The sequence below is a fragment of the Varroa destructor genome, unplaced genomic scaffold, assembly GCF_002443255.2.
Source record: "Varroa destructor unplaced genomic scaffold, Vdes_3.0 BEIS01000005.1, whole genome shotgun sequence".
In the NCBI taxonomy this organism is placed as follows: domain Eukaryota; kingdom Metazoa; phylum Arthropoda; class Arachnida; order Mesostigmata; family Varroidae; genus Varroa; species Varroa destructor.
The window spans coordinates 6525279-6548864 of record NW_019211458.1 but is presented as its reverse complement, the minus strand read 5'-3'; the positions used below and the strand labels follow the sequence as shown (position 1 = coordinate 6548864).

Genomic DNA, 23586 nt, shown 5'->3' with positions numbered 1-23586 from the left:
TGAAGGTTCTTTGACTCTGCGATTACCACCTACCCGTCGTCAATATCGAGAATGGCCCCGGCATCGTTCCAGAGTTCGCTGTCGTCCGGATCCCCGATCTCGATTAGCGGCAGCGCTCCTTGTTCACCCTCCTCAGAGAAGTCCTTGATAACAAACGAACTTGAGGTATCGAAGGTTACGTGATCGCCTGCTCCGTACGGATCAATCGTCAGTTCTCCTGATCCAGCTAGCATCGGGTCATCCTCGTAACCTCCGCTTTCCAAGTCGCTTATCTCCAAGGTCACTACGTTTTGCTCAAGCGCACCAACCACAGCGAGTTCGTGTCCTTCGTGCGCGGTTCTACTGTCGTCACCAGATGAAATTTTATCACTAACTGTTGTTCCTGTATCACCTTGTTCCTGGTCCTTCTTCTCAGTTTTCTCGCGCTGTTCGTTCATCATTGCTGCGTGCATTAGTTTTAGAGGGCTGGTCTGATGTTTTTCGCCGGCGGCTGCAGGCTTCCCACCAGTTCCTGTAATCGTATTGCCACTGTTTTTAATTACGGGGGGCGTTGTCGGTATTCCCGGCTGGCGGTTCGCCATTCTTGTTTGGGGCGGCTTTTTCCGTGCTGAGGGCAACTTTAAATAATCGACTTTATCATGTTGATAACCGAACACCTTCTCCTCACGATAGAGGCTAGCACCCCACCCACGTCCCATCGTTTGCTGACGAAGCCCACTGCGACCGCCTCGAGAACTGTCGCCTGCACCACGGCCTCGGCCTCCCCGGACACTGCTATGCCGATTTCCATCTGGACGTCCATGGCTGCCATCTCTGACATGGGCTGGAGGTGATCTCCTCTCATCCACTAGACCGCGTTCCGGTTGATCTTCGGGAATTGACCGTTGTTGCTGTTGTCGCATATTATCCTTCCTATCCCCACGATAACTACCGTCTCGCCGGTTGTGGTTGTTGAGGTGATGATGTGGAGTTGTCGGTTCGAGTCCACACACAGGCCGCTTGTCAAAGCTCTTCGAAGCTGAAGACAAGTGTCCTCTCGCATACTGGGTGCTATTGTTGTTGTTGTTGTTGTTGTTGTTGTTGTTGTTGTTGTTGTTGTTGTTGTTGTTGTTCTTGTTGTTTGTCTGCTGCTTGAACGCATGAGCTGACGTGCGGTGCTCGTAACTGTCTTTAGCAGAATTGTTTCGTGCATCAACGTGCCCATGCGTACCACTGCTATGGTGGTGTTGGGATGCCGCTGTTGCCATGGAAGCAGTCCTTACCGGCTTCTGTGTGCTCGTTGGGCTCCGTCGCTCTCCATAATACGGCTCGATAATAGCTTCTCGTCGATCAGCAAGCCTGCTCAACGGCCCTGTGTGCTTGGCTGGCGTTACCGGCCTCACGACGGAGACCCCAGGTTGCACATTATTGCGGTGGGCATAATCAAACACTTCCTTCGTGTCTCGGCGTTTTTCAGGGGTCACCGCGTGGGGTTCCAAAATAGTTCGGGGCTCAGCACGAGGATCTGTCAAGTATTCGACTTCGACCTTCGGTTTCAATGCATCCCCGCAGCTTGCTGTGGACCCACTAGCTCGAGGGTCTGTAAGGAACGCTACTTCAGCGCTATCGATAGCTGGCGCGCGTGGATCACTTAGATAGGCAACCTCGTCGTTAAGTCGAGTGCCGGGAGCCCTCCGATTAAGGGGACGCACGGCCGAAACCATGAGTGGCCGATCTGGTGACAACGGGCTTATTCTAAAAATAAGAAAGGTATTTAAATGTTAGTCTCAGTGCTTAATTAACGTATCGGTTGTAATAGGCTAAATCGTATTATTCCCTTCAAAGCGAATATATATATCCGTTCGAAATCATGTAAATGGCTTTACCGATTTTGAGTATTTTAGTGAAAACTATAAAAAATTTTATCTCTGGATCGTTGCTGTAAGTAAACGTAAACTATGTTCAGTGACTAAAAAAAAACTTTGTTGAACATTTATGATTTGTGCGTTGTATAATTCGCTACCAAACAATAGCGAAGGAGCTAGAAGAACAACTTACAACTATCAATTAGCCAGCCTTTCCTAAATAATGTGCGTACCGTTTTAGGGTGCTAGGAACAAATTTATAGGCCACATTTAAACGAAAACAAATATGCGGGGAAAGTTTTTCGCATGATAAACTTGTTGATCTAATGTAACTATAATTGGATTCGACTACGGCTTGAATTCAGGGCCTAAACCGTTCATAAAAACGCCGTTCTTTAAATTCTTACGTAACGCTTTAATAATAAACGATAATAAAATGTGATGACCTGTTAAGGGCTTATTCCAAAGCGACAGACATAGAAAGTACAGTATAGACATTCAGGAACTACAAATAAGGGCATTTTCAAGGGCCATTTCAATCTAATTTCTACTGTAAGTATTCTTCTTCAACTCGTGGCAATCATATTCGAGTTACGTAGAAGCCGCATGGAGACTGGTGACAACGTAAACCATCGATTTCAAACAAGTCTAAAATTTCAACGAGTTTACGTCTGGCACGTAGATGTCGAGCTTTTTTCGCACTTGGATTACAAATCTGGTGCCTTATCTATGATAAGATTTTGCATTTGTTCTAAAAAAAAAAAAAGGCTTTTGTCTAGTACCGAGGATAGGCGGCGAATGCACGCCCGCTACGACATACAGCCTGTTGCCGATTTATTCCGAACATTCTGTATATCTCGTTAAAAACATGTAACATTAAGGCAGTAGAAGAATATTTTTCTTTCCTTCTCCCCCCTAGCATGTAATTTGTCACTTACATGCTAGAGGGGAGTCTTCTAGAACATAGGATGTGATTAAATCTGACATGTCCGAACTGTCAATTTTAAATTTTTGTCATTCTTTGAAACATGATTACTTGTGTTTCAGCCTAGACTAAGATCAAATCCTAAAAGGGCGTTTTCACGGAACTTACGTCGTAACTTTCGATGTGGTGGTAGTTCGCACCGTATTTGGCATTGCAGACTGCGATGAGCTTGGCTGACTGTTTTGGGACACAACCGAATTTGCAGTCAGATCGTGTGTCGAGCTTGATGTAATCGGAACATCCTTTGGCGGAGAGTAAATTACTCGGGCTGGTTCCACAAGCACGAAATTATCCTCAGGATCATACGGGTCCGTTTCATCCTCAGGATCATATGCTGTCCCCCCCTCGTTGTCGCCAGGAGAGTAAGCTTCCGTCTCCTTCTGCTCGACGTCTTTAATGCCCTTCTTTCTTGCGTTTGTGCATTCTAAAATTTCGCAAAGTTTATACTATTGGTACTGTAGGTGATTACACATGTGTCCATGGAAGGCCACGGAAGGTAATTTATGAACCCAGTTCCCGATAGGAGCAAATGCAGCGATATTTTATACAAGGATATCGGTCGTCTCATTCTAGGAGCGTCAGATTTCCTACCCATACTCGAGGACTAGTAACCAGTTTAGGGATAGTCGACACGATGACGCGAACACAGATCACTTTATTCCAAAATGCTAAAATTATTTTCTAAGCAATGCTGGAAGCGATTGCTAAAATGCTAAATACTATCGGAATTCACATTCCACGTTGAATATGAACCCTTTTAGATCGTAGTCAATCATACCCTGAATAAAAGGCGATGCAGTATCCGAGTTAGCACTTGTTGATTGTTGTCGTAGTGTTGGAGCCAGCTTTCGGAGAAGGTCATCAATGTTGATCGCCCCATCGTCCGGGTTAGGTCGCGAATCGCTGGCCGCTGTTGATTTTTCAGTGGACTTTTGGCCTGAAGATCGACGTTGATCTCCGACAGGTGTTGGGGCATAAGATGGAGGGCTACTGGAATCTGTATGCTGCTACAGAGGAAAAGTTCATAAACGCAAACATTTTATAGTCCTCTGCATTTTTGTTCTGTATTGACTATGCGTCTCATGGTTAATAATTACAACTGTTACCTTAGTTTCTGTTGCTTTTAGAATTATTGCAACATCGAGAGTTCTGTACGCAGCCAGCCTTTAATTTGACTTTAATTTGAGTAAAACTGGTCAGCGTCTGATATCAAAGAAGCTAAATAAAATACATAATAAAAACAGATATAGACGTCGTACGCTTATTGTGCGTGATCTAAAGACATTAGTCCTAATAGAGTGTTATTAAGTCCACCTACTTTCAAAAACGAAGAGGGAGTAACGGGCGAAGCCAACCGATCTAGCCCACTAGGTGTATCCGGAGGCGTAGTTCCTGGATGAACAGCAGGCCCAAATCCAGGAGCAAAACCCTGCTGACCATGCCCGAATACACGATCCCCCGATTCGGAGAATCCTAAATCTGTAGAAACGCTTGCTAAACTTGGTGGAAACGCTACTCGTGAACCGCGAGCTGTATTTCCCAAGCGAGCATTTCCACTAGGTCTGAACATATGCGGGGGTGGAATACGTTCGTCGACATCTCCCACCACCAATGGAGCCAAGCCCGTCGATGTCGACGCGAGAGGAAATGGTACGCACGGAAATTGACCCGGCCTATAACAACACGCGGCAAAATAACTCTTCTGATTTAACTGGGAAGAATCCCAAGAGAGTTAGAATGGTTCATTAAGTGTAATGTGTCTAATGTTTTCTTCACTTGCAATTAGAATGGCACAGAATGATCGGTACGTCGTAAGGAATTTGTTCGACATTCGGACCTGAAATTTGTTAAACTTCCGCGTGACAAATAAAAAAGGCTAGGCCAATTCGGGCAGGTAGCTGAGAGAAAACAAATGTATTGTGTGCTCGCCATCTTTATTCGCCCGTTGAGCCCAAGACGATTTTTAAGTTGCACGTATTCTACATAGCTGTGAAATAAGAAAGAATATATATACCGAATCCGAAGATCAACATCCTTTGCTGCGGACACTTCGATGGGATCCGATGAGCCGCTACTATTTGTTTGGGCATTTCCTGTCATGCGGTCAGCGAGATCCGTAAGATCGTCCGAATTATCACGGGAGTTCTCGTGACTACCCCCTTCATTATCCTGTACAGGGGATCTACCTGAGTCAGCGGAGGTGGCATTGGTCCCTACAGGTTCTGTAGGAGACTGTGCTGGAGAAGGCCGTGAGCTATCGTACTTGGTTTCCTGGTCGGAATCGTCATCAATCTCCATATCGACTTCTTCGATTTCGTCCTGCAAGACAAAAACGTATAGTTTATAATATAGACTTGAAGATCTTATCCAAATTGTTTATTGTCTGTCTTGTATATATATTTACAAGATTATACATAAACAGAACAAGCACTAATGGCACACACACACACACACACACACACGTAAAATAAAGTGGATATCTGCATTAAGTGTTACTGCTAACGTAACCTCGTAGTGTCATTAAATCTGCATATCTCTCAACACAGACCTTTAAGGTTGAATAAAATGACATGAGTCTCATTATTAGAGGCTAACTACCCGTACCCTAAGGCGACGTTTCATGCGATTACAAAGACTTGAGCTACACTTGCACTAATTGGACAATTGGGATCTTATTAAAACGGCGTGTCAATAAATTACTAACAGAAAAACCCTGGCCACTTATTCAATTCCATTTTGAAGGCAAAGTTTGTCATGTTGAAAGCTATGCGACGACAATGATGATGAAGGCAATTGAAGCATAGGTTACAAGCCCTACAATGTAGAGCCTTAACTTATCTGTAGTATCTAAACCCAATATATCGAATTGGTTCCGTACTTAGAGTTTTGCCTCGCTTTCTGTACGGTTTATATTAATAAATATTACACATCACGTTGTCAAGAGGACACCGTTATGGCATCCACTAAATAACAAACATGTTTTTTCTACCAATACTACGGTTTTCAGGGCTAACTATATAATAGAAAACTCATAACCAAACGCCAGATCCACATCTATTAGTGGGGTGCGAAAGTCCCACCTTAACAACATATTCTCCGATGGCAATGTAGCGGTCACCTACAACTTATTAATAGCGTTTTTGAGCGAATTTTATTTATACTTATGTATAAACGACAATTCTGCATTTCAACCCACGTGACTCAGTGTTGACAAAAAGATCCGTCATCTGTCGCGGAGAAATATGTATTTTTCAAGTTCTTGAATGATGAAGAAATTGGATTACCCTCCTATATCTACAGCTCCCATGAAGTTCATCGAAGCGTAGGCCAAAGGCGGCCATCATAATTGCGCGTCCAAGGGAACATAATTTTATATTTCTCTACTTGTAAACCTATACGTGTGCTTTGTTTTGTAATATATGAAAGTTGATAACATCATCATTGCAGTGCTTCTTACCTGTTGGCCGATTTCAGTAGCGGGCGTAAGGGTTGACAATGTTGAAGCAGCACTTGCAAACGAAGAGGTAACACCTAAACAAATAAAAAGAAAACAGAGCAAGATAATGCAGCAAGAGGAGTACAAGATGAATCTATATAAAAAAAATGAAATTCCCAATGCTAACAGCTGAAAGACTTATAACGTGTCTTCCATAAATGTATAAAAAGCATTCCGTAGTGCCCGATAATAAAAATGGACAATATGAAATAGTAATGGGTGGCCGCCTAGGAAAGATTCAGCGCAAAATATCGACAATGAATCTCATTTGTGTACATAGTGGATTACGTTTGCAGATCTGTGAAAACTCTGCCTTCATAGGCGTACGTCAATTGACTTTTGATGCCAAAAAAATAGTCTTGCCAACACCTACTATATACGTTTCGCATAAATCCATGACAATTATGGAAAAAAAAATTTTGCAACTTCAAGCAAAATTACTTAAGGACGCAACGGTTCAGTTGCGTGGAATAACCAAAATCTAGCACATACGGAACGTTCTCAGGTACAAGTGATGGGTTGGTTGACGATAGGGGACGATTTATAAGCCGCTAACTAATATATACAATAGTAGATGAAATCTAAAGTTTGATTTTGGCGGGTCGAGATCCCTAAAAAAAGCTTTATATTGTCATGTGAGACCGAGAAGAGACAAATTGGTGTACTCATACGAATGGCGAGTATCTTGATTAAAACGATAGCTGAAGCTCGCGAAACGGCAAACATGATGGCAAATTCATTCAAGAAGTAGCGAGTTCTCAATTTTGCATGTATCTTCCAGGTACTGTTGTAGATATCGAATCCAATACAAATGTTTAGTCTTTGTATTGTAAAATCAGTGGTGTCTTAAGTGTAGGACTGCTAAATGTTCAGCGTAAAATCCGCATAAACTGTACAAATTAGCTCACTATTTTCGGTAACAGGTACAATAGTAGCTTTAATGAAAAGCAAGCACCATAATATTAATTCAACACACGAAGAGGAAGCACACTGATGTCCATTGCTGTAAAAATTAGAATGTTACAACTTCAAATTTTGTGCTTGATGGTTAAAGGGCAGGCACTTACAAAAACAAGTAGGCGAACTGAAGTTCTGATAGTGACGACTGATCATTATTTCAAAAACCATGCGATCAGAACTTGTCGTTAAAAAGCACGTAAAGATTATCTTTCAACCACCTCGTACACACTACGCTACCCGTATACTTCCTTAATCTGCACTATCAAATCAAAAATACAGCGTAAGATAAACCATATTTGCTAAACAGCTATGGAACCGCTTGTTCTATCGCACCGGTGTAAACTATAACAAAAACTACATAAGCTATAACGCGGGCTTAATAAAATTTTAATGTTCATATCTTATAAGCTTATAAAATCAGCTATGAGCATAGTGAACCAGGAAACACCCTAGCCAGAACTTCCCGGCGATATGAGACAGCCGATACCTGTAGGCTAATCAGTCACAAAAGCAAAACATTAGAAACAAATAAACAAGACTATAGTGGCGTGTATACGGTTAAAGTAAGTTATACCGCATGTAATCAGTGAGATAATTGACCGTACGAGCCCTCTTTACGCCTTCATCAAGCCAACCAAGAGTAGCCTGATGCGTGTCCGGTCAATACTGAGGTTTTGAAGCTAAATATTTAACCGCTCTGAAAAAATATGTTTGCATTGTCTGGATTTTTTTTCATTAGAGAGCGAAACGGTTAGTTAAAGGGAACAGGTATTCAATAGTCGTATTGTGCTAAGTCGTCATTGTTCAAACGTGTGTGGCACGTAGTATACGCTAGATTATGAAGTATACCTGGTCCATTGATTCAATAAACATTAAGATCGTTCGTCAAGGTGCTTTTCGATAAACAACGCAATACTCATAAACAGACATTTATCTGCTCTCTGAAACTGCCGTCGGCAACGCGGTTTGCTGTTGATGCACGGCAATCAGTCGACAATAGCTTCACTGTAGCAGGGCTTTTAGTCACATAGAGAAGTTAAAGGGGAACTTCCAGAATCAGAATCCCTCATCTGTGTTACATAAAATTATAGACTCAAAGCCATTTCTTGCTCTCATCGCTTCCATCACAAAGGGACAAATTAAGTATAACGACCAATTAAAGCGATTGGCTAAACTGAATGTAAGGAAGCTGAAACACACTTTGACAGAAACAGAGAGAGCTCATTGTGCACCTTTTTATATTGAACTGCTCTCCCGCTAGTCCTCTGGGAGTCCGCTAATGGCTTGCCTGCGTGAGGCTTAGCCCGGGTGGCGTGCATCTTTTTGCGTATTAGCTAAATAATGTAGCTTCAGAACTTTTTTCTGGTGGTGGTTTTCTCTCAGGATATCGCAGTACACTTTGGTGTAGTCACACCGAATCGGTTGAGGACGTGCTTCATAGCTTCTAAAGTGTAAGGGCGTGGGCGTCTCCCTGATCAGAAATGGTATGTGATGCAAACAAGGTCCGAACGGAGTCTTATCCATCTTTTACTCGTTGCCTCGTGTATATTATGTGGTCTTGCGTGCATCGACAAGAGTATCTGGACAAATGAGCAGCTATTCGCATCCCAAAAAAGCTCAACGAATCGCGTTTTTAGATTTCTCCCAAAAACAGATCATGAAGGCACACTTTAGTCTATACAATAAACTAACTACCCAGCAAACGGTGGCAAATAAGTCCATCGTGTACTTTTTTTTTTGTTTTTTTTTTTAAAAGTGGTTGCTTAATTCCTGAAGCTAAACGCTTATATAAAAACACGTGCACTTAAGCCGGCATAAGTCACTTTTCATCTAGAAATATATATATCCTATGCTGCTGCTGCTGCTGCTGCTGCTGCTGCTGCTGCTGCTATTATAGCGGACTGAAGTGGAGAACCCATGGACTTGCATATAAATGAGAATACCATCTGCTCGCTGTCTCTCTTGAACGCCACACTCGTTGCCGTATGGTGTTCATCAACATGAATATAAAACGCGTCGGAAAATAACAAAGCTAGTCATAAATATTAACTAATGTATATGTCCGCAAAGGGCGATCACAGTTAGTGTCACTGTCTGTTTTTAAGGTGAAAACAGCTAATTATTAGCCACTTGTTGGGTCAGATAGTAAAGCTAATGGCTATATGATCAACACTGGGAGCAAGTTAATATCGTATAACAACTGAATGCCTGAATTCTCTGAAGGCAAGTCTAGAGCAAAAATAATAACGCTTTTTCTTTGAGGTGTTGCATTAACGCCTCTCTTAAAGGACACTAATGTAATTAATGATATTTGCTATATAATAATAAATTCATGTTCTCAAAGAACTTTTTACAAGCTGTCTTAGTTAGCGTATGTCTGATAGATGTGTTGATTTTTATACCACCTTGGCAGTCATGCACAAGTGCAGTCCGTCACCCGCTGGATGCAGTTCTTTCGAGTTGTCAACGAAAACTCAAACTCTACTACAACATGGGGATTGGCGCTGAGATATATCAGCCCTAACAAAAACAGAAAGCAAACAGGCATATAACACGGTGTTTTGAACTAAGGCACAAACTCAAGTATACAGCATGTTTCGCATAACGGGGTCGTATAAAGAGGGATGTTCCGAACAATAGGAGCACTCCGCCGAAGCAGAGGCTCAGTCGCCTAAAAGGTCGTCGAAAGAGTAGATCGCTCTAATGATCTTACAGCAAACAGAAAGCTGAGAAAGCTATAGATGCAACTATTGTACATCATACAATGCAGCAAAAGTTCCGTCCCCAAATAAAAATGGCGGCGTAGATTAGCAAACCCAGAAATAAAAGTGCCGCAACCCACGGCCTCGCTAATCCGCCTTCACAATACATCCTTCGAGAATCTTGTGTTCACGTATATATCGTACAATCGGGTCGAACCAAACTATATTCACATCTAGATCTTAAAAATTAACACCTGATCGCGCCGATATCGTTCGCAAAACAGCTTCCCAATACTCGCCTAACTGGTCCACTATTACCATAGTAAAAAATTACATAACGCGGAACGAAACAAGTAAACCCGTTCTTTCGTGTCTTACTTACATCCACTGTGCTATTTCACCCCACGGTTACGATCGCTGGCCACGGGCTAGTGACGTATTCTAGATAGATTATGATTAGATTATAGATTAATCACTGTTATCACTGTTCATCTTGCAAAAGGAAAAACACAAAAAAAAAAAACACAGATAAATTATCGTATCGAAAGAAAAAAAAAAAAATATGTACTGCCTATTTTTTTTCGAAAATGAACGAAGCTTTACCGGGTAGATTAAATAGTCAAATGAGCAACATCAGCGTCATGATCATCATCATCATCATCAGCATCATCATCATCATCATCATCGGTGAAAATCTAAATAGCAGAATTGACACAATCTGTATCGAACAGCCTCTAAGAGAACAAGAGTCAGTTAGAGAAATGCAGAGCTCTAGACCGTTTCCACCATCGACTTTTAATCATCAACTGTCGCTCCGATCTTTCTCATTACTACAAAACAGCTCAAGAAATAGTTCTCTAACTTTGCGTATTAGCTATATTAAGAGTATGGGTGTCAATGACTGGATTATTTTATTTGACCCTATTTATATGTTCATGCGGAGTGTTTCTGTGCTCAGTTTTTCATATCGAGTCGAGTACAATAACAGCCATTGTTTCGAGCGATTTGCAGCACCGTCGCCGACAATTCTCTCAACAATCTTCTAATTTTGGAAAAAAAAAAGTTTTAAGAATAATTCTGCAACGCAGATTTACCATCTACTACCACCATATCCTGTCAGCGTACCTTTATTAATGCATCGCAGTGGACCATTATTATGTAGTATTATAGCGGTTGCATATCTGTATATAGATCATGGGAGAAATAGCCTTCGGTGCTCGTCTCTTGTGTTATGTAGATATATATATAGATATACTGCACATGCTTGTTTCTCGGTAGTCCATGTTGCGACATAGCCGACCTGACCACAGAGTCCAATGTGTCTATAAACTACAATGCAAAGTTCGAGGCCTTCAAAAGTCTTGCGAATAGGTTGAAATAAATAGTGTACTCAAAATGTACTGTCTGTTCTGCATCTTGACTCAACTCAACAGGACAGCATCATCCGTCATTTTTTCGCCTTCAGATCACTACTAGACCTGGTAAAAATGGGCTAGGCCGATGGTGCGTACCTGCGTCTGAGAACTTACGGCTGGCTAGTATTCTAATTACAGTTGTACTAACTAATCGATCGAAGCCATTACGAATAACCATAGTTGATTTTCTCAATAGTTGCTCTTATGCTTTTCCTCGAGCTCTTCACTTACTTCGTATCGTTGACTTCTGTGTTAATAGCAACAGTGATTTTGTTCTAAGCTTCTGTCCCTGTGATAGGCTAATTCCCTCGGCACTCCCTATACAGTTTCTACTTCTGCGGAGGCCCTCAACGATTGGGGAACCTACTAACAAAGCGCAAGATACTCCGGTTGTTGAATTGCTATAATTATAATCATCACTCTGATTTATATGACTCGCTATCACAAACACGTCCACAGTGACACGAATAATATTCCGTTTCGATATCGCCAACGAAAACTTCTCTTTCGTTGCTTTATGACGAACTAAGACTCCCATCTTCTACCTAGTTGTACAATGACCACCCCCGTGCTTTAGACTCCCCAGTAGGATAGCCAGTTTAGTCTCCTACGTATGACTTTTCCGATGATTTTTTATAACGCACCTTTTCTCTAAGACTATATTATAGTGGATGTATTATTTTCGCTCTTCTTTTCTTTCTGCTTTTGTTCACGTTCAAAATAACATATCGCAGGTATATGTATGTATGTATGTATGTATGTATGTATGTCAATTAGTAAAAGGCTCTTCTGCTCGACCCTCGGCCCCTAGTTCCAGCAGCAGCGGCAGGACGCAAAGGCAAGACCATGGGAGGTGGTGCCCGCACACTATACGAAGGTGGAGTTCGGAGTAAAGGGGCTCGTCCGCTAGCCTCTGATCCTGAACCGACACTTCCGGTTCGTCGTGTTCTGATCGGTCCTGCCATCGAGCTGCCGTTTTGACCCGGTGGACTACAACAACCGCGGTTTCTAACCTGCTCGCCATTAGGGAGCGCGAAATATGCCGGAGTTTGAACACCCGACAGCGACAACAATGGACGATACTGTGATGCCTGAGCAGTGCCACCACTTCGACTGAAAAGGGAGGACTGCACTATAGTAGACCGATGCGGAAAAACGATCCCTTTTGATATTTGAGGGGTATCCTCATCCATACATCTCGATAGAGGCAGCAAGGGAGGTCGTGTTCCCCTGGGAGTTTCGTCCCGTGTTGCAATAGGCAATAAGGGTTCACGTGGACGAACTGGTGAGAGAACTGGCGGGGTCGTGACAGCCGGAGTTGGCCGCCGCGTTGCGGTTACGGCTGCCGACGCCCGTCCTGTGACCACGGTGCGAATTGGTCTCGGTCTATCATCATCCATATCATCGTCGTCGTCGTCGTCGTCGTCGTCGTCGTCAACAACAACACCAATACGATGATGAGCATCCTCGTCCTCATTATAAGCATCATCCATAGAGCCAACATCATCATGAACATCATTGTCATTGCTACTATTTCGCCGACTATTACTTCTGCTTCTGCTACTTTTACCGTTACTGCTATCACTACTACTATTTTTACTGCTATTTCCAGCGCCTATATTGGTACTGCCATCCGTAGAGTCATCTCTTGGCGCTATTTGTACATTTCGCCCACAACGCATCTCTGCTTCAGCTATGTCGTGTGCTGAAGCAGGTGCAATCGGAGTTATGACAGATGTAGAAGCAGTTGTTGATAATAATAATAATAATGGTGGTGGTGCTGGTTGTGGTGTTAATGCTGTTGCTGATGTTGATTTTGTTCTATGTTGATGTGGCTGTTGTTGATGTGGCTGTTGTTGATGTCGATGGTGATGGTGTGGCGTAGCGCAGGCGAGCGTTGAAGGCGCTGCGCGCAATCTTGCTCTTGGAGCGGTGCCAGATTTTGCTGTTGATGATGCGGTACCTAGAAAAGTGGGTGGGGGCGGTGGCGGGATTGGCGGCGGAGCCAAAAGGCCGGTCGGCATCGGGGGCGGCGCTAGCGGTGTCAGAGGTGGAGGCGGCGGTGTCCGAACTGACACACCCGGAGAAAGCGGCACACCCGTGCTGCTAGGCGTTCCCGACCCCATTGGAGAACCTCCGAGGCCAGGTATTGCCGACAAACTGCTATTGCTAGCCATTTGCGGAGGCAGTCGACTCGGTTCCGAGGTTACAGGTGTACCTGCAAAATAGAAAAGCAGGAAAATTAATAGGAAAGTGTCACACGATCGCGAGCACCATCATAGGAACATGGGATTTTGAGACTAATAAATATTAGCATATCCAACAGATCAAGTGCAAGGCGCACATTTCTGTCCTATGAACTGAACAAAATGTAAAAATTACGTGCAGTTGCACCATATTTGTGAGTTCGAATGCGGCGTGGTAGCATCAAAGGAAGGTTCAAATTATGTAGCATGATACTGCGACAAAAAATACACTGTACGCTTCTTTATAAAACCATGTTACGCTAAGATACACGTGAAAGATCCCCTTTCTCGTTTGGGATAATTTATACTCTAAAAAAACAAAAAATAGCACCGCGATGGCAGGTAACCGACAATGACGCAATGGAACAATAAAAAATAATGCACCTAAATGTCTACGGGATTTTTCACAAGACAGTCTTTGGTACAGTGTGACAGTTACGAACTGTGCGAGTTTATTACGAATCTGCTTAAAGCATTTTTTTTTTTTTAATTTCCATAAAAAGTAACCGGCACAGAAGCGTTTATAGACACCAAACTCTTCATTGCATTTCCACGTGTGGTATCATCACGAAGAACGCTCGTTGCCTCTTTCGTAAATATGAATAAACTGACGCTAGGATTATACATTGTTTGACAGAATAAACGCAACTACTCGGATGCATTAAGCCGAGTTTTCTAAGAAGGTTGTGTTGCCTATGGAAATTTCCTTTTGACTATTTATAAACGTGGGTAGCCGCACTTTTTAATTTCAAGGCTGAGCTTATATTTATAGGGTTGTATTGTATAAGGCAGTGTACTTTTCGTAGAAACAACAGGAACGCCGTTCACGTTAATTCACAGGAAGTGGGTAAATAATTGCTTTCTATTAATTCTAAAGGAAGCCCACATTACATACGAAGTGCACATTTTGCCACAAGTTTCACGATGTCAATTCAGATGTCAGTAGTAGATTTTGTTTTTAAGCTATTTAGTAAAAAAGTCAAAATTGTAGACAATCGAAATCAGCATCTAAGAAGCCTCGTTGTTGTAAGAGACTTAGTAGACGCCCGAAAATCAATTTATATTGATATATAAGAGGCCCTACCTTTTAAAAGCACACCAGTAAATCCAAAAATATAGCTTCAGGGCCACACTGGCTGTCGGCAGAAGTTGTGTTTTTCCTTGTAGAAAGAGCTAACTAATTTAAGGAACTATCAATTATCAAAAGTGGAAACTATAATTTTAGTTCTACGACATGTATGGCAATTTCACCTAAGCCAGCAACGTTTTAGTTTCGAACAGCTATCGGATACACGTAAGTAAACCACTCATAGACAGTATACGTATGCAGACAGAGTCGTATAGGCCAACAGCTCAAATAATGACATTTTGACTAATCGATTAGGAGGGCAATAATTAAATGCAACTTCGGCAGCTTACGTAAACCCTACCCATATTCGGTATTTAGCCCTTAGGAAAATTTGTCGTTTAGCATTTTGACAAAAGCCTTATTATGGAAATGCAGGAAAGGACCCGAGTAATGGACGAAGTAATAGATTAGCCAGCCCACACGGGAATTATTACTTAACATAGAATTAACAAAAAAAAATCGCGAGATATTTCTTTATCTCCGCTTAATTAAAAGCTTTTAACTAATGAATCGGTCGGTTAATTTAGTTGCGCAATCGTAGCATATGTATCATTGTACAGATTTATTATCTTGGCGAGTTAGTTCTCGCCACACGACACTGAAATATAATCATGCCTATAAGGTAGATAAGTCTTTCTTGTGTGCCATTACATGAAAATACAACACCAGAAGCGAGTAAAATATTATAGACTTGCTTAGAAATGAGCTAGAAATTTGAACCCAGCAAATTAGAGTTAGGTGGGTGTCTCCCACTTGCTCCACCCTCGGCCATAGACCGTACCAGGTGTGGACGATCGATCTTCATCTCTAACAGGCGTCCCGCCCATATCTTCACTGTCTCGTGAATCTCTTGAATCCCGCGAGTCTCGTGAGTCTCGCGATTCCTGCGAGATTCTCGAATCCCTCGATAAGCTTTCTTTTAGTTTGCTCAAAAATTGAGGATCACGGTGGTTCATAAACGACGCGCCTGAGTTCATTCTTGGATTGAAATTGAACTCCTTCGTCAGTGATGCGTCATTTAACGGCGGAGGCGGGGACCGACTTCGGTCTCGGCGATGGATCGAACTCGATGATGATGATGATGAACTTGGCTCCTGAAAACGCCAACAGCAATAACCATCAATTGCATAACCATTACATTCACAACGAAGGTGTCGTTAATTACAGAATCTCCACTCATCAAAGTATATCTGATCAAAATCACGCTCTGTGTAACTTTTCACACTAGCTGCTACTATGTTTAGGTTACAGCCTATAGCGAAACAAAACTTCCACTGATTTCGTTATCGTAATCGATGACATCTACGCATGCGAAGTTACAACTGCTTAACAACTCTGCAAAGTACTTCATGAGCATGATTTGTACGAATGACGAAAAGAGTTACTATGAAAAAAAGGCATGAAAGAGCTACGTTCTGCGCGGAAATAATTGCCCCTTCAGATACAGAAGAAGAAATCATGGAACTATTCGGTTTTCTTAACCCGGTAAAGAGACAACGCTAATACGGTTTCCGCACAATGGTTAGCATGACAAGCATCTTGCTTCACGCTTTTCAGTTTTCAGCAACGTATAATCAGTGGAAAAAACCAGCTGAGTTCTAAACTGAAGCCATGTTGAAATAAGCGGTAAACGCTTATAAACGACAAAAAAAAAAAAAGCTTCAGAATCAGAACAAGTTCATTCTGCTGTTTGGGCCAGATCACTGACATATCTATCTATTATGCATCCTACATAGCTAAATAGTGATAGTACCTGCTTCTCTCGTCGTCCGATGGATTCATGCGACGATAGAGCTGTTGCTGTTGGTGGGGGGGGCGGCGGCGGAGGCGGCGGTGTGGAGCGATGAGGCGACATGATCATATCCATTTCGCTATCAGTCGGTGAAGGACACTCATCGGGCAAAGGAGGTGGTGTCGGAATACGAAATCTTCCCAGACCCTCTTTCACCCCTCGAACTCGAGACGCGAAACTTCTATATGCTTCCGTCACTAATTGGACGTCTGACAATTGGTGGGCATAATAACGACTTCCGTCGTTTAGCAGCTGCGCTAACTCGCGCCGCTCCGACAAACTCTTCTCCAGGGCCCTGTCAAATAGGATAGAATCAACAAGCACACACAGCGGTTAGTGTATGTGCATAAATTAACCTGCATTTAAAGTGTGTATATCAATTGAGATTAGTAAAAATAACCGACCTGACCTCGGCCAATATATATAAAATGTTGGATTGAACATTGAGAGTATACCTCAAAAAGTTCAAATTATTTAAATAACAGAGGACATTTTTATTGAATTACAAATATTTTAAGTTCTTCACTTTATAGTCTAAAGTGAACGATTACGCAGTCAAAACGTTACTTACGTAACGTATCCTTGTAAGCATCTGATGCCTTCATCAAAATCTTTTTCGAACTGCTCGCAGTGCCTCCGATCTTTACACTCAGCTAACACGTCGCTTTTTGAGATGTCCAACTTTGTAGCCGACAAAGACCCCATCTTGACGCCAACATCCAGCTCAAGCTTGCGAACCTTCTTCACCTATAGTATGTAGATTAAGTACAATTAGTCTCAATAGTCTAACTGCTTCTATCGTTACGCGTTAGAAACTTGATAAATTTCCTTCGATCGCAGTCATAATAGGAGCGTTTGTTTAGCGTTCAGCGGTGACGAACCGACAAGCATAAATAGGCTAAGTGTAAAATTTGACATTATATTTGCTTCGTGTCATATTTTTGTCTTGTATATTACTGCTAAAGTGTCATATATGAGTCAATACTCGCAGTCCGAGCAATATACTAAATGATATACCAACGCACATGACGGTCCGGCCGTAGTCGTTACCTGTTCAACGAGTCGAGTGGGCTCAAAATCGATAACTTCATCATCAGTTGGGGATGGCACCTCCGGCGGTGGCGGCGAAGGTGTTCGAGGAGGTGGGGGTGAAGGACTCCGCGCGACTACTGCTGGATATCATGGGCAGCAGCAACATGAAAAAACGGCAACGAAAACTGAAAATCTACTTGAAACTTGAAAATCTACTAAGTTGATTAATACCTATACTTTAACAAAAATTATTTGAAACATTACTTCACCTTATGAGAAAACAGCCGAAACTTGAAAGGTCTGAGGGTAACTCCGGCTTTAGTTGCTTTTTTTCTGCAATGCTTTACTTCTATAGAACTTATATTCAAGAAATAAAAAGGAAAGACGTATAAACCTCATCTGATAGTTCGAACTTGGCTTAAAATCACGAACTGCTGATGACATCTTAAACACAGCAAAACAAAGCATGAGAGACTGCCGTCTAAACTATCAGCCGACGCCTTATAAATCATCCAAATTACAAAACACTTTGTTTATAATTCTTCTCTCTTTGCAGTTTGATTACGCTTAATTATAAGCGTACAAAGAAATACACAAATTTTACCTATTTAATTTAAGTGTACTCGTGTTCGACGGATGAAAAGTCTCGTTTATATTACATTTAATTTATGACACTCAAGGGAAGTTTTGCCGAGCGTTTGTCGAGTGATTAAGCAATCTGTGCGTAGGCATCTTAGCCATAAACATCTATAGTTTTTGGCAATGCAAGCCTAGAATTTTGCTTTTATGGTATTACTGTACCTTTACTACCTATATAATTTTCCCTAAATACGTTTGGTTTATAGGTATGCAGATAAATTCAAATAAATATACCTGAAATTTCAGTGAACGAAAAGTTTTCAGTCGTGAGAAATTTGCTTAGTCAATCTAAGCTGCTCATGGTTCTGCAAATTTGTTTCTACGTGTTCGCTAAATATTCGCGGTAAAAAGATTCGCTTGCTCTTCTCGAACAAAACTGTCCTCTAGGTCTATGAAAAAATTCATTTACAGTCATCCAGAATCCAGAATCGATTGGCCGTGCTCCCGGAAGTCCTGACAGCGATTGACTGAACAGCTCACTCAGACGCGTTTCGTTGAGCGAACCATATGGTGTTGTCTGAGTAGGCTTGTTATTATTCCCTTTCTGGCAGGCTCATACCTCGCGTTTATATGACTTATGAATGACGTCAAAATGTTCCACTAAAGCACTAACCTTGCTTTTTAGTGCAACTGCTCCCGCTACCACTATCACCGTCCTGCAGCTGCCGAATGAACGCCTCATCGTAAACCTTTCGCTCCTTCCAGATATTGAACACACGTTGCACGTTTTTCCGGGTCTTCGGATCGGTGAGCAATGGCCCTGCGTCGATTAGAACTTCTCGGAATGACGCAAGAAATTGCGGTTTGTCTTTTCGACACCGTTGTAGGACGTCGTTGCAGAGGTAAAGCAATGCCAGACGATTTTGCACCGTAGCTGTAATTCAGTGCAAAGTAAATATCGACATATTTAGAATAAGAAAATAACGTACGTTTGTCGGGGAACACTAGAAAATGGAAGACGAAGCGCAGTATACAAAGCAAATCCTCCGCTGATCATAAGCCCTACTGTTATGAAGTTCGTAATAAATCCTTACAACACACTGATTTTCCGTAAACAGCTCCTATTTACAGTCCATTTTCACATAAAATACGTAAGTTTTGTCAAATAGAATTGAAGACACCGATTCATTAAAATTGTCTGGAAAGAAGCGGTTTATAAAAACAAATAAATATGTACCTACTAAACATCCTCATTTGCTTCAGCTCAAGCTCTACTAAACAGACATAAGCCTGATCATATACGGCCGATAATTTTACAACAAGGCAACTTCCCAAAAAAATAGCTACGTGTGTTCGCGCAAACCGTCTGTTCCGCTTACAAGATAAAAAAAATCACATTAATTGATATAAAAGTTCCTTTCGATCGACCCATACTTCATTCAAAAATAATTGTAATCAGCTTCAGCGCAGCTATATATATATATATGTTTATAGAAGATTTAAAGCGGCCAGTAAATATTAGAACTTTTATGTTTGATGGCAAAATATAACTCTAATATTATGCCTTAAAGGAGGCAAATAAATCGATTGTTCAGATCATGTGGCCCAGCTAAAATCTCTCAACTTGTATTCTTTAGAACTCAAAAGTGCAAGTGTGTCTATCATCACAACTGAAAAAATTAACTTAATTTCGTAACTTCGAAAAAGAAATTAACATCATTCATCCGTAACAGATGGTAACATAATTTTTCACTTGTGGACATCAAATTTCTTAAATGTTATTTATTAGATCTAGTTTCTAGCGTATCTGCGTAACTGTTTAGAATTACGTTTAAATTGCCAAATACATAATATACGCAGCTAACTTTGATTCGTGTAACTAATATTGGCAAGTCTGATACCATCATGAGTTTCAGCAGCACGACTCCTCGGACCGCTGCTCAGATCTTCGAATTGCTTGCACTAAGTGTTTCGAAGCTAACTAAGTATATGTTGTGCACACTTGCATAAGTTAAGGTCGTCCATCAATGCAACCTATAACATCAAGCGTTTAACGACGTATAAATCAGTTAGCCCGACAACAAAGAGCAATTTATATGTACATATAGGTTTCGCAAAGGAGGTACATATCTTGCTTAATTTACACACATCATTTGGGCAAAAGATGCTATTTTTGGCGCTACCAAAGTACGGTGTGAACTTAGTCTAGATGTCTTAATTCGTCCATTCATTAAGCAGCTATATCCTATGGCTGTAGATGATCACATGTTTGAAAAAAAAGTGCCGCCATGGCATGTAATACACACCGGCTTGGTCTTCTTTATTACGATAAGTATTAAAGAAATTATTACTATAATCATTTGCTACGTTTTAGTAAAAATTGATCCCTTCTAGGGCCGACAAAAAGTCTTCTGTTAAAAGTATTTGTGATACTGAATTACCAAAAAAGTTTATTTTTTTTTTATCTACTTATTATTAAGGTACTTCTATCCATTTTTAAATATATTTCGACATAGCAAACCGAATATTTAAGTCTACCATACTACTAGGCTGCCCCAAGTTATTTAGAAAATTCAACTTATACACTGCGTACCATTAGCAGACGAAATCTAATATTCAGATAAAGTCCTAGGCTAAGTGTGTTGAGCATCATCGGAGAACGATGATTCTGCCCTCTTTCTTGTGGTCACATTGGATTGCGTATTGGATTCCACTGAACTATGGTATACCCTCTTTTTATATGAAACACCTTTGCGTTTCACCAAAAAAATGTTATTGTGGATTCAGTGGCGGCTCTAAAAGCTCGGTGACTTTTTAGATAGCTCAGATGAAGACATCAAGGTTTAATTAATAGTACTACAGTAACGTAGGTTCCATACTAGGTATATGATTGTATTCTTCCGGATCTCGTAAGAAAAAGGATTTGTGACTACAGCTTAGGACACCGAACGAGAGTGTCGGTGTTGTTATTACTGAAGCTTTTCAGCAAAACAGAACATGAACAATATGCCCTCTGTCGGTCTAATATCAGATCTGCTGTGGCACATTAAACTGTAATGAAAACATAACAAATAACAAAAAAAAAAAATAGATTAAACTAAAAGTGGAAACATAAATAGAAAACACATAGTTTTAGAAACAATTTGCGGAATTATAGTTAGCAAACGCCCACTTAGCGCATACGGTTGCCGTTTATGAGAATCTTCTCTAAGCATCAACCCGTTTATGTTTGATTACCTCCTCCGTAGGCTTCTATCTTTTATTGTAATTACACCAATGGTTTCGTTGCATTTTCAGCACCATCGGGTATATTTGCCTCTGAATTTATCATTCTATGATGGTATTGAATCAGCTTTTAGTCGCAGGTGGCCAAAGGCGAGGTAAATACTATCAGTGTTCATCGGTTGGCCGTGCTTAATTGATCAAGTTTTTCACGAAGCTCATTGATCCACTGAATAGCAACATACGGTTTTTACATGGAAACTATTTCGTCAGGAGACTGATTTAAACGCATAAATTCGTACCTCGTTAAAATATTAAAATAAATAATACGTTTAAGGTATATAGTTGAGAAACGTACTTGAAGATATTCTCCGCATAGTGCTTGCAAATAACAAAACAGAATTTAAATCTATCACTTGTTTTCTAAAACATTTAGAAAAACTTAAAAAGTCTGAAGCTTATTTAAAAAAATAATGTGCTGCGAGTAATGGCAATAAAGACTAACACGGAAAAATTCAAGATTATTTCCAATAAGAACAAAGTAAGCACAAAAACGCAATACTATATCGAACGCCGCTACATTAGGATATCTGATGTAAAAAGAACAAGTATGATTCGATGCTCTTTCAATCAAACAAAACTGAAGGTTATGTAGTTATAGATCGATATCTCAATCAAAGGTAGAACAAGCGTTCTTTTTGCGCGATGCATATTATTCTACAATTAACGAGGTTTTGATTCCACTTAGCTTATATAAGTAATGGCCAATTTTCGTACAACTCGTCATGTCTTGTTTATCGTATAATACGTTAGAAGCAGACGCTTCCGAAAGGGTTTGTTTCAGAGTTGGCACTTGGTTTTTGCGTTAGGGCACAAAGAAATCATTCGTTTCGTAGGAGGGCTGGTGGAATAAATTGTGCCGGCTGCTATTTTGACAGAAGATATGAGTTCGTAGTCCATTCCAATCAGGCACATAGCGACACCAGCTGCTTCTATAGATAGCTTTTGCTCTTCTGATCGTTCGCCAGACTAAATCTGAGAAGGTGAACACGGTACGACTTGAAGATGGTCGAAACTTCTCAGTCGTTATATTCAAAAAGGATTTGCGACAGCGTTAGAGCGTTCTCGAGGGATTTCCTCGGGTGTTTTAATAGGACCATTAAATAGTATCCCTTCAATCGGAATGCTGAAGATGGATACGTCATCGAAGAAGGTGCCCGTCCACGAGAGGCTGCTATGAAGCTGGCGAGCAAATGCATGCGCCCCCAAGCGCACTCCGTTCTACCTTGACTGTCGCTCATTGCATCACTTTTTTGGGATAAGTTTCCACAACTCGTATTCCTTCAGTTCGAAAAATATCCGTTCCTAATGCTTTCGTTACCGGACAATCTGAGCCTCCTTGATCCTACACTCAGTCGCTACGAAGTGACAGATTTGCTATGAACACGTGTTTGCTGCTTATAGAACAAGCGTCAAATTAGTCCGACACCTGCCGTATACTGTTTACTCCCACATGACCTATTTGCAGATTACTATAGGTTACGCGCGCGAAATTTGAAATACTAATTCTACTGGCCCCTGCTGCCGTGATTACGGGTTTTTATGTTCACATGTCTTACAATAGGCGTGGTCTACTTCTGCTCACTAATCTGGCTGCCTAATGCGAAATTAGTTCATCATCTCCTTCAATTATTGACAGTACACTTCACATTGACAGATCAAGACTTACGAAGCTGTAGTCCCACCAAACAAATACCATACTGAACATTATTGTTCGAATAATGTCCAGCTGGTATAATGGTGTTCACCCACTGCTGTGATCGCTTACGATTATCGTAGAAGATCAATTTTTCATCACAAATCACTCCTCGATGCAACAATGAGCCACTTTTGCCACGCGAGCGCAAGAAGAGGCTCATTGTTGAGCGTCTCCACATTTTCAATATTCTCCACAGCATGTGGCATCCATATGCCTAATTTTTTTGCCCTATAGATTTTACCAATGTGAACAAGTATAATATTTTTGCATGCACCAAATACTCGCACACTAAAATCGATGAGTTTCTATTATAACGCTGAATACTTCGCCATATTAAAACAGATCATTTACATAAAAAAATCAAAATTTTCCTTGGGAATTGTTAAAGGGCGTACGGAGTTTCTAATGGTAAAATGTTTATTAAG

The 23586-nt window shown here is 41.2% G+C and overlaps 1 protein-coding gene across 7 annotated transcripts in view; it reads right to left on the bottom strand.

The window, feature by feature from the left end:
* LOC111251010 (uncharacterized) overlaps positions 1–23586 on the bottom strand; it is a 32974-nt gene that overhangs the window by 5320 nt on the left and 4068 nt on the right. For 2 of the 7 annotated variants that reach the window (XR_002673601.2, XM_022807134.2), the window contains exons 2-13: positions 18854–19114; positions 17620–17741; positions 17141–17316; positions 16531–16864; positions 15559–15871; positions 13366–13620; positions 6287–6360; positions 4844–5148; positions 4148–4502; positions 3608–3836; positions 2938–3253; positions 34–1734 (exon numbers count right to left, since the gene is read on the bottom strand). Coding sequence is in view for 6 of the 7 variants with exons in the window: in XM_022807134.2 (XP_022662869.1) it covers positions 34–1734; positions 2938–3253; positions 3608–3836; positions 4148–4502; positions 4844–5148; positions 6287–6360; positions 13366–13620; positions 15559–15871; positions 16531–16864; positions 17141–17316; positions 17620–17741; positions 18854–19114 (4441 nt within the window). In the remaining variant the exon portion in view is untranslated. The other 5 variants (XM_022807136.2, XM_022807135.2, XM_086989988.1 and 2 more) reach the window with 5 other exon arrangements.